The sequence below is a fragment of the Phyllostomus hastatus genome, unplaced genomic scaffold (assembly GCF_019186645.2).
Source record: "Phyllostomus hastatus isolate PE091 unplaced genomic scaffold, TTU_PhHast_1.1 phas_scaffold_21, whole genome shotgun sequence".
NCBI classification, from domain to species: Eukaryota; Metazoa; Chordata; class Mammalia; order Chiroptera; family Phyllostomidae; genus Phyllostomus; species Phyllostomus hastatus.
In genome coordinates, this window is record NW_025334017.1 from 24,647,860 (window position 1) to 24,659,381 (window position 11,522).

The window sequence follows — 11,522 nt, forward strand, 5'->3', positions numbered from 1 at the left end:
TGAACAGTGTTACTTAATCATTTGGGCCGTGGGCCACTGGGAGAACCTGGTGATACCTATGGTTCTTCCTGCCCCCTCAAAAAGCCATCCCCAAAAAAGAGCTTGCAGGAGGTGCCAGGGTTTGACAACCCTTGAGGGCGGTCCCTGGACACTGGGAAAGCACGAGCCTCTACAATGTTCATTTAGGCGGTATTATCTCCCCTCTCATCTCGTCCTCCAAGCCTCCACTTGTGGCTACCTGAGGACAGCCACCTCACCCCGACTTTGCAGGAGGCTTCTCTACGCGGTCTACACGGCTCCGCGAGGGTCCCAGCCGGCTGAGCAGCAGCCGCAGAGGAGGCGGGCCTGGCTCTCCGCCCACCTTACATCAAGCTTCGGGTAGGGGCTCGGGCCTATTGCAGGATGGAAACTCCGGGTGTCCAGAGGGGCGGGAGGCAGAGGAGGAGGGAGGGAGGCGCACGGGTGAAAGGCGCATTGATGCAGCCTGCGCCGGCCGGGCAAGACTCTGATCACGTCCGTTCTCCCGGCTCCTCCAGCTCCCGCTCCGCACTTCTCGGGGTTGCCGCGCGTCATGCGCCCCCAGGCCTCGGCCAGCGCCTCGGCGCAGCGGCTCCTGGGCCCCCTGCTGCTCCTGCTGCTGCAGCAGCTGTGGGTGCCGTCGAGCGCCTCGGAGACCTCCAAGGTGAAGCAAAAGGCGCTGCTCCGGCAGAGGGAGGTGGTGGATCTGGTGAGTGCAGGGAGCCTGCCGCTCTGCTGCGCTGGTGGAGGGGGCAGAGCCGCAAGCAGCAACCGGCCAGCCTAAGTCCAGGTGTTGGGGGGTCTGTACAGCTGGGGTTTTGTGTGTCTTACTTGCATGCACCTGGGCGTCCTGCTCTGTCCGAGTCTGTATGTAAGGAAGGACCTGGGCTGTGCGTGTAATGGTGTCCTGGGACCAGAATGAGGGAGGTATCATGGAGCATAGGTGCGGTGTAGGACGGGTGGGATGCCCCAAGTACAGGATTTGCCCAATAATTCCTGGCCTCTGAGGCCCCCCACCCTTTCGGCCCCCTGTGAGGATGGAGAGGGTTGGAGCATCAGTGAGAGTAGAATGAGGGGCTTGGGTGGGCTAGAACTTGTGGGAGCTGCCCAGGAAAGACCCTAGACCAGCCGATCGCCTGGGCGGGCTGGGCCAGGGACGTGCAACGTGTCCTTTGTTGGGACTGATGGCCACGTCTGCCCGCAGGAGAGAAAAACAGCCCTTACAACGCCTCCATCCAACGATTTGTAACTTGAAGACTCTGAGTCATGTCGGGTCATCTTCCTAGGGCGTGTGGGCTCCAATTTACTTTGTTGGACGAGCACAGCTGGGGGCAGGGATGGATCAGAGGGTTTATGGCCAGAAGGGGAAATGGAGACCCCAACGCTAACCCATCCGAGGACCCATTTTATTGTTCTGTTCAGAGAGATAGGCGGTCACTCCTTTCAAACGCCCTGGGTTTTCAGCCTGTGGTCACCAGGTGAAAGCATCAGATCTGAGCTGAGCAAGAAGATAGTTTCCAGGGGAGCAAATAAAGAGCTCGAGTGCTTTCTGAGGGGCTAGCCTATGAGCAACTCTGTTTGCTTAAAGCTCTTTCCCTCCGAAGTCAGCAGACCCAGGGAAGGGCAAGAGTGATGCTGTCACAGCTACCATATTCCTTGGCACACAATGTCTTCAGTCCTTAAGTCAATCTTAATCGCTCACAAATATGGTTTACAGGCATTGCCGGACATGAGAGTGGGCATTTTTTTATTAAGAAAAAACCTGTTTCAAATATGTTAAGCTGCCCTTATAAATTGAGCTAATAAACCAAGCTCCCTGGCAGATTCAAGAGCCAGATTCGAAGTCTCTGGAAAAACATTCCTGCCATTTCACACAGCACTTTTTGGTGATGTGCTATGTAATTTTGCTCCACAAAGCAGAATATGTGTTCAGGGCTGCTGCTCTATTTTAAGTGTCTAAATTGTTTAAAATTGTACCAAATGAATGTGGTTCATGTCAAGCTTGCATTTTGTGAATTTGCAGTTATGATACACAAAATAACCCTTTTCCCCATCAAGCTAGCTTTTTTTTTTCTTTCCCTGCAAAAATTTACAGTACCTGTGGTTTCCCACAACTCTAGCCTGACTTGGCAAAGCTTACTGTAACCAGGCTCAGGTGCGTCCTGGAGCTTGGATTTGGTTTTGCTGGGGGGAAAAAGTCCACACAGTCGTTAAAAAAGTTTCATCAGATTCTATAAAGCAACTTCTTTGTACAGATCTTTCAAAGCATTTCTTTCAAGCTTCCAGCTAGCTCTGCCCCCTGGTGGCCAGTGAAAGAAAGAGGAGTTCATTCCACAGACATTTACATATTTTACCCCTATCTGGTAGGTACCAAAACATGTGCTGAGTTAGCATTTTAAAGTGAAAAAAGCAGATGGAATATCTGTGAAACCAAATTTGGTAAAATTATGGGGCCTTTTAGATTAAAAGGTGAATAAAAATTCTTGTCCATGGCACTGTGGACATTTTAGGCGAGGTCATTCTTCGTGGTCAGGACTGTCCTGTGTGTTGTAGCCTGTTTAGCAACATCCCTAGCCCATGCCCCCAAATGCTAAGAGCCATTCTGCCTCCCAAGTTGTGACACCCAAAAATGTCTCCAGACATTGCCAGTGTCCTCTGGGGAAAAAAGTGGCCCCAGCTGAGAAGTCCTGATAAATACACAGGAAAATACAGCTCTGTGTAGCATCTTGTCCCGACGGGAATAATGATGAAGAAATCTGAGAATACCATCAGTGCTACCATTTCTCCTTTTCCACTTGAACTCTATGTCCAAACATTGCATGATCTGCTAGTGTGAGTGAATGAAATTACTAAAATGAAAAATTAAGTCTGACATGAACTAGACTGCTTCAGAGTACTTTATACTTTAGCAGGTCTTCTAATACTTTGGCAGTTTTGCTGCTTCTCTTACTGTCAGAGAATAAATAGCACTGTCCCTTTCCCCCTTACAATCAAGAAAATAGCACTGGTCAGAGTCACAAAAAGCATTTCTCAAAATAAAGATCAAAGTGGTGATGTGAAAAGTGAATTAATTGGCGAACATTAGAGACATAGGGTCCTGCCTAAGCAGTGTTATTATTGGATTTTACAACATGACCGTGTCTATTCCCAGATGGCGAACTTAAAAGATAAGCTTTGAAGTTATTTTACTATATAAGGAACCTTGTTTTTATTCTGATTGGACAGTATATTTATATAGAATGATAGTGTACTTATACAGAGTAGTAGATTGTGACCATCTACACAAATGGAAGAATGTTAAAATAAATTTTTAAGTGGATTAGGTCTGGGATTTGAAGACTCTAATAAGTGGATCAAACCAGGAATTAGACAGACGGAAATCAAAATATCACCTTTTCCACTAATCTAACTACAGTGATATGTGTGGCTTTAGTGTGCTAACTGGAGGGTCTGCTAATACTTTCTTCTCCCTGGTAAGGTCCACCCAAGGGAGTGGACACACTGGCCCAGGGTCGCTTGCCCAAGGCTCATGCTCTTGGGGAATGATAGGCGTACTCTCAGCTGGCATGGGCAGTGTTTTCCCCATTGTGCAGTTGGGGAAGCAGGCAGCTGAGCAGCTTGCTGTGTCTCGCACAGCTAATGGTGGTGGAGTCAGGATTGAGATCCAGAGAGCATGGCTCCAGAATCTATGCTTTTCACTTCTATGTGATGCTGCTGCTGCCGCCCCTCCCCAACTGGAAAAACAGACTCCTAGCACTCGAGATGTTTGCTAGGTCCCTGCCACCCTGTTGAAGATGGGTAGTCACCTGCAATAAGGTCATTGACTCCTTCTCAGGGAGGAGCAGTGGTGTTGGCTGGTCAGCAATGTACCCTAGTGTTGTGTCCTCCACATAAAAAGTGTCAAGTCTGCAATTAAAAGAATAGGGAAGAAAGCACGATATTTTAGCAATGATTTTAAAATCAGTTCTCTGTAATAACTCATCTAGAATATGAGCAAGTGGTTTGAAAGGATTCTTGCCTCCAAGGGCTCAAAATAAGTGCAATTACAATCAGACCAGAGTCTTTGAATGTTAAGCAGTGAGAGTTTCTCTCCCTTTCCTTTTTCCACTGCAGTATAATGGAATGTGCTTACAAGGGCCTGCTGGGGTGCCTGGTCGAGATGGGAGCCCTGGGGCCAATGGCATTCCTGGTACCCCTGGGATCCCAGGTCGGGATGGATTCAAAGGAGAAAAGGGGGAATGCCTGAGGGAAACCTTTGAGGAGTCCTGGACACCTAACTACAAGCAGTGTTCCTGGAATTCACTGAATTATGGCATCGATCTTGGGAAAATCGCGGTAAGTGAAATCTCATTTATTCTGAAGTTGAAGCAAAACTTAAGGGTTTTTCGTAGTTGAGTGTTACTTTTAGGTGAGATTTTATTTGTATTTTATTTTTTACCAAAAGACTTTTAAAAAATTAAGGAGCAGGTAACATGACTTAAAGTTAATGAGAAAAAAATTGATAGCATTTCAGTTCATTTTATAAAGATATTTCTAAGACAAATAAATCACCATATTATTTTAACCCTAATACCTCATATAGTTACTTTTTTAATGCAAATGAAAAGGTAAGCTAATGCAAACGAGTCCACAAGATTGGACAGTGAGCAACTTTCCAATCTTATCCTAAAGGAAATTCAAATTAGCCTAAAAACTCTGCTGTGGCTCCAGACATAAAGGTGGGAAGACATTTCAAAGACGTGGCCATTTGATAGGAATCATCTGGAAGTGACGAGTCCATTGGTATTTGTCCTTTTCCTGGGGAGCTGGCCTAGCGTAAAACTGCTCAGCCTAAGGGAAGTGGGATGACCCAGCAATGTACTACAGCAACCATCTGACACTATTCCGCAACCCTTAGGGGGCGAGTTACTCAAAAGAGCCTGGCTGGCAATGCATTATGATTATGACTCAGTTGATCAGTGATCCCTTCAAAGGTGATAGGCCAGTCTACTGGGACATCATAGAGTGGAAGTTGCTCCTGTTCCTAAGCCTTTCTTCCTTTGCGGACCAACTCTATACATGGTTCCATATCCACAATGTATTGCTTTCTGATGTTAACTGCTACCATCACCAGGCAAATATGAGATATTTTATTTTCATAAAACTCTACGGTTTTAATCTTATGTGTCTTACCCCCAATTTTTATCTCTGCTCTTTGATGTCTGCTCCATTATCCATAAAAGAATTGCGACTGTCTTGGTTTAATTTTTATGTGATAGAATTTCCACAAAAATTCATCCATATTTTTTGTGCCTGTGACCACGTTTAGTTTCATTTGCGGTTTCTTAGAAAGCATTTTGTGGAAGTGCTGCCTACGTCTTTAAATGTCTGACACTGATAGACTCATTGCTTATTTATGGTTCATCCAAAGTTGCTGAGTTCTAGCTAGAAGCTCTCCCTATGGATGCTGAATTATTCACATGTTTTCAAGGTCCTTTTAGCAGTGGTCAGAGTGGGTTTAGGAGTTGGCTGCAAGTAAAAGAGAGTAGGACCATGACCCAGCTGGCAGATAAATTTTGCAGACCAGTTAGAGAAAGAAGAAAAGAAAAAAAAGAAGACCTGGGTCTTATAATCGTGTCACGTGGGTCAAGACTAAGAACCCCACCCATGCTTGAACCCCTGGTACACTGCGCTGTTGATCGATCAAAATGGGTGAAGACTAAGTATACATGGACAGCCCTCGTCTAGAATGCGAATTCCATGCAGGCAGAGCACCTGTTGTGTTTACTGCTGTATCTATGGCTCCCAGCACATAGGGGTCAGGAAACATTTTGGGGATAGAGAAACAAAGGTAAACATAATAAGCGGGTTTGTTCCAAATACTGAAGACCATCTCTTCTGATAAAACTGATAGATACTTCAGTGGGGTGAATAATTCTAAGAATGCCACGATTTGATTTTTTTTAGAGTTCCTAGTATCAGAGTCACTTCTCTCTCTAGCAGAAAATCCTTTTCCCTCTGTAAAAGTGAAGCTTTTTAAATGTGGGTTGGGGTAAAGGAGAGTTAAGATTCACAAAACGGTTCAAAAGTGTCTCTTTAATGAAACGAGAAAACGCCCACGGCGCCGCGTTTCCGTGTCTGTCGCAGGAGTGCACCTTCACGAAGATGCGCTCCAACAGCGCTCTGCGGGTCCTGTTCAGCGGCTCCCTGCGGCTGAAGTGCAGAAGCGCATGCTGTCAGCGCTGGTACTTCACGTTCAACGGAGCTGAATGTTCCGGGCCTCTTCCCATTGAAGCCATAATTTATCTGGACCAAGGAAGCCCTGAACTAAATTCAACAATTAACATCCATCGCACTTCTTCTGGTAAGTAGAATAGTGACATCTCGCGGACTGTGTCTCAGATCTTGAGAGACCCAAGATTAGTTTTGAGTCCACTATCGTGTCAGGTCACTAAGAGAGCAAGATTTTAGCCCATGATGCTCCACCCTGGTTGCATTTAAGAATTTCTTGAAATGGATCTTTTAAAAAATATGCAGATGCCTGGGTCCTGTCTCTGACTAACTGAATCAGGATCTCTGTGTTTTACACAGGTAAAAAAATACAGGTAATACTGTATTTTTTTTTAAAGTTCCCCATGGTTGAAAGTCACTGCATTAGATGAAATGGCAAAACTGCACCAATAACACCATATAGCAGTGGTTTTCAGCCTTGGCTGCACATTGGGCTCAGCTGGGGAACTGTAAAACCTCCCGGTGCCTGCTTACCGCCCCTCCAGGGAGTCAAGCTCGGGGAGGCTTGGGTGCAGGCTCAGCAGTGGGACTTCCAAACTCTTCCCTGGTAACTGTCACGTCTGGCCAAGCTTGGGAACCTCTAGCTTAGATTGATAAGGAGACTGATTTCTCTGCCTTGTCTTTTGAAAGAGTAGATAGGGTTTGCTGAATTCATGAATGAGAACATCTCTACACTGTTCCTGCATTCTCGGTTTTTCCTACCTAGTATGAGAGAAAAGACATTCCATTAAACCAGTGGCCATTTAAGCTCTAAGAAAACAAATTTATTGTTTTATTTTCTATTTTAAGGTTCATTAAAGAAAGCTTAGAAGATACCAAAAAGTAGAGAGGGGGAAAAAACTGTCTTATAATATCATCACCCAGACATGCTACTATTAATGTCTGGCTGCTGGACATTCGGGCATCCTGAGTGGCTGTGGAGGGTCGCACCGAGAGAGCACACACTGGGAGAGTCCCAGAAAATGTGTCATCAGCTTTGTTCTCTGGTTGCTTGAAGGGATTTCTCACTACTCTTGTACTCAAAATTGGCAGAGAGAAAAGAAAACACAGCCCCCTCCTCACCGTTAACCAGAAGAATTTATATTACAGCATGCTTTGGGGATAAAGTCAAATACTTAACCCGCTCAAACCAATTATCTCTAAGAAATCAAGGGCAGCCTTTCTACATTCTTCCTCAAATCCCCACAATATCCTCAGGATACGAAGATGTTTTAAGCACCTCTCTGCACATAGGGAAGGCCCAGGCAGATAACGTGTCTCACCCAGAATGGCAGAATGGTATTCAGGAGGGCAGAACCCAGACCCCACCCTCCTGTCTCCCCAGCCCTCTCCCTGATTAGTTAAAAGACCTCATCACTAGGTCCTTAGATACATGTGCTGGAGAGGAAGATGTGCTTTCCCTCAGAGAAGAAGTCTCTAAAATAAGAAAAATTTAGATATAAAATTAAAATTTGATTAGGAAGTGATATGTGTTAGATAGTAGTTGATATGAACAACTTACTCTTTATTGTATTATCTTTAAGGTCTCAGTGTTAATATCTTGCTAGAATAAGAGCCCTCGGCCCAGGAACTGTGACCTATATACACATATACTTTATAAATAATTCAGCACAGCGTTAACCAGCCATGGTGTGAAACCTCATTTAGTGTGACCAGTTGGTGGAATTTCAGAAGTGATTTGTATTCTTAACAGTTTTTATATTAAGATGGATTGAAAGTGAGCCCTATAGTAAAATCACTGCCCTTGCACACTGATACTCTTTCTTGAGGAAAAGGGAAAGGGATGCACTTACATTAGCACATCGGAGGATAACTTAACACCTTGGATATGCCCAGGGGAGTATGAAAATGCCATCTTGTTACCTGGGTCTAGGAGGGATATAGGTTGAGAACCTCTAATCCAACATATTTTAGCTGCTTAATAAATTGCACTAGTACTGAATCATCGCAAAAATGTTCATTCAAAACATTTTTTCCATTTGTTAAAAACTGTGCAGTGACCATTTGACTCTCCTGTGTGAAGTTCAGGCTAGAACCAAGCTTGTCTGATGTCCTGTAGGGTTAAGTGAACAATTTTCTAGGCCGTGGGCAGCACGGCCTTGGGAAAACATGAACGTTTCTGGGCACTCTCTCCTGGTGTGGCACTGAGGATACTAGGCTAATGGGACTCTGAGCACACTGCTGAGTTCTCCCAACTCTGAGAGGGGCCCGAACCAGAGCCAGGTCCCTGGATTCCAAGGGTCTGGCCTCAGCAGATCGCTTCAGGCCTCCCTCCCTGAGGCACAGCTGGGAGGCAGTGACCTGCCAACAGGGAAACCCGAACAGTCACCTGACATCACCCCTGCAGTCTGTGTATGTCAGGATTCATTTTCTTAAAGAATCTGAAGCTCCAAAACTCTGGTTCTTTCTTCTCCTGACATAGACATCAAAAGCATTGTATCTTTTTGCTTGTTAAAATGACCACTGGGGGGAGGTTTTTTTTTTTAATTTTTATTTGTAATATAAGTGAAGAAGATGAAATGCAAGTTTTGTCTTAGTATGTGAAAGTTCAGAGATGCTGAGAAAACATATATATTTATATAGCAGAAGAGGAAAAGCAGAGCTGTTTATTTGTATTTTTCACTGTGAGGAAATTCTATGTAAAATGGGATTCCCAAATTGAGGGATAGGTATAATGATTATGCTAGAATTTCTTTGAATGTTATAAAAGTTCTTTCATCTACTTGAATACTATTAAGTGAACAAGTTAAGTGTTGGAAGGGGCTTTCTTTAAAAAGGACTTGCATGAGAGCATGTATGCCAATGATACATCTGATAAAGGGCTGACATCCAAAATGTATAAAGAAGTTGTACAACTCAACACCAAAAAATAAACAATCCAATTTAAAAATGGGCAAAGGACCTGAATAAACACTTCTCCAAACAGGACATACAGATGGCCAATAGACATAAGAAAAGATGTTCAACTTCACTGATCATAGAAATGCAAATTAAAACCACAGTGAGATACCATTTCACACCTGTCAGAATGGTTGTCATCAATAACTCAAAAAACAAGTATTGGTGAGGATGTGGAGAAAAGGGAACCCTCGTGCACTGTTGGTGAGAATGCAGACTGGTGCAGCTACTATGGAAAACAGTATGGAGTTTACTCAAAAAATTAGAAATGGAGCTGCTTTATGACCCAGTGATTCAACTTCTGGGACTATATCAGGAAAAAAACCCAAAACAATTATTTGAAAGAATATATGCACCCCTGTGTTCATTGCAGTGTTACTTACAATAGCCAAGATTTTGAAGCAGCCCAAGTGCCCATCAGTAGATGAGGAGGTAACAAAGTTGTGGTACATCTACCATGGGTGGCACAGTTGTGGTACATCTACCACGGGTGGCAAACAGAAGGCCTGGGGGCCAATCCGACCCTTCACCTTGTTTTATCTGGCCTGGCACCTTGTTTCTACCCGGTGGCAGTGCTGAGCTCCTTGCCCCTAGTTAAGGGGCAGTTACATTTACACAGTTCTAAAATTACATTCTGCCCTTTGAAAGCAACCACAAGGTGATGTGGCCCCCAGTGAAAATGAGTTTGATATGCCTGAATGGAATACTACTTGGTGGTAAAAAAAGAAGGAAATCTTACCTTGTGCAACAGCATGGATGGACCTGGAGAGTATTATGCTAGGAATAAGCCAGTCACACAAAGACAAATATATAATTTCACTTATATGTGGAGTCTAATCAGCAAAATAAAACCAACAAATAAAATACAAACAGACTCATCAGTACAGAGAACAGATTGACTGCTGCCAGAGGTGTGGGGTTGGTGAAGGGATTAAACAAAAAAAGAAAAAAAACCCTCCTAGACACAGATAACAATATGGTGATTGCAGGAGGGAAAGAGGGGGCAGGGGAGGTAAGGGTAAAGAGGGGATAAATGTGACAGAAAGAGACATGAATTTGGGTGGTGGATACACAATACAATATACAGATGATGTGGTGTGGAACTGTACATAAAAATTTAAAAAATAAAAAAGACTTGAAAAAGTCTTGGCTTTTAAAAGTATAGTCTTCCTTTGTTTAGTCAAATAAATTGCTTTTTTTGTTTTAGGTCATATCTTTAACTAAACAAATTCTAGTTTTCTAGTTAAAACCTGTAAGAAAAGTGCCTGTTAAACTTACGTCATAGAAAGGATATGTATTTGTCTTTTAAAACTCTTTATGTGATAAGAGAAACACTTATCAAGTATTAGAACTTTTAATTCACTGCACATTAAATAGCTTTATTATCTGGCTTGCTAAAGTAACAAAATTTAACTAAAGGTTGACGTTTTCTAAAGAACGATGCACCCTTCACCTTTGTTCGCAGTGGAAGGACTCTGCGAAGGAGTCGGGGCCGGATTAGTGGACGTTGCCATCTGGGTTGGCACGTGTTCAGATTACCCCAAAGGAGACGCCTCCACAGGATGGAATTCCGTGTCTCGCATCATCATCGAAGAACTGCCGAAATAAATTCTTTAATGTCCACTCCCTACCTCTTTTTTACTACACCTTTGAATAGTTCATTTTAGTGACATTTTATATAATTTTTAGGTATATATCTGAATGAAAAACAAAGTGTTTACAGACCAAAGTGTGATTTCACACAGTTTTTAAGTCCAGTATTATGCATTTTCCTTCAATCAAAGATGGTTTTAGGATTTTGTCGTTGAATACAATGCTTTCTTCCTATTCTCATTCTCAGAATCTATAGTTTAGAATGTCGTGGCAGTCTTTAATTTTTTCCTACTCTCTTAGTATAGCACTTTTAAAAGTATAAACGCTACTAGTCTTTGTACAAGTTGTAAATGTTCAAAACTGTTTTATATCTGTGAAATAAAACTTATTTCAGACAATCTCAATATCTTCAACCTCATTCCTACTAAAATTAGAGTGTCTAGTGCTTTATATCTGAACAACTGAGTATAAACCTAATTTTGTATTTATTTATATTAACATGATATATTAAATTTAAAGTATATGTATAGCACTGTTTCATATTTTGAGGGATACAAAGAAAAAGAAATTTATGTGTCAGGAAATACTCTAGCACTTTAGGGATTTTATCTTTATTTAAGAAAGAGGAAAAAGGTGTGAATTCTGGCCTCATATTGCTTACCTTTTGGTAGGGAGAATAAGATATACATATAAAAATAGCAACAAATCAAAGATTATATGTTGATTGCCATGAAAGTTGTTGA

The 11,522-nt window shown here is 43.0% G+C and overlaps 1 protein-coding gene across 2 annotated transcripts; it reads left to right on the forward strand.

Moving 5' to 3' along the window:
* The first annotated feature begins 494 nt into the window (after nt 1-494).
* On the forward strand, nt 495-11,149 carry CTHRC1 (collagen triple helix repeat containing 1). Of its 2 annotated transcripts, none has more exons than XM_045861355.1 (4): nt 495-727; nt 4,132-4,353; nt 6,145-6,361; nt 10,652-11,149. In XM_045861355.1, exons 1-4 carry the CDS (start codon nt 572-574, stop codon nt 10,792-10,794), a joined length of 738 nt encoding a protein of 245 aa, XP_045717311.1. In that variant the 5' UTR covers nt 495-571; the 3' UTR covers nt 10,795-11,149. The 2 variants fall into 2 exon arrangements, with proteins under 2 accessions (XP_045717311.1, XP_045717312.1); XM_045861356.1 differs by having other exon boundaries at nt 495-682.
* Nucleotides 11,150-11,522: the final 373 nt, after the last annotated feature.

Bases quoted from the DNA above. Each gene is read 5' to 3' on its own strand.
- CTHRC1 (XM_045861355.1), top strand. From the start codon at position 572: ATGCGCCCCCAGGCCTCGGCCAGCGCCTCGGCGCAGCGGCTCCTGGGC. The intron at 728-4,131 runs GTGAGTGCAGGG...TTTCCACTGCAG, and splicing joins AGAGGGAGGTGGTGGATCTG to TATAATGGAATGTGCTTACA. The intron at 4,354-6,144 runs GTAAGTGAAATC...TGTCTGTCGCAG, and splicing joins TCGATCTTGGGAAAATCGCG to GAGTGCACCTTCACGAAGAT.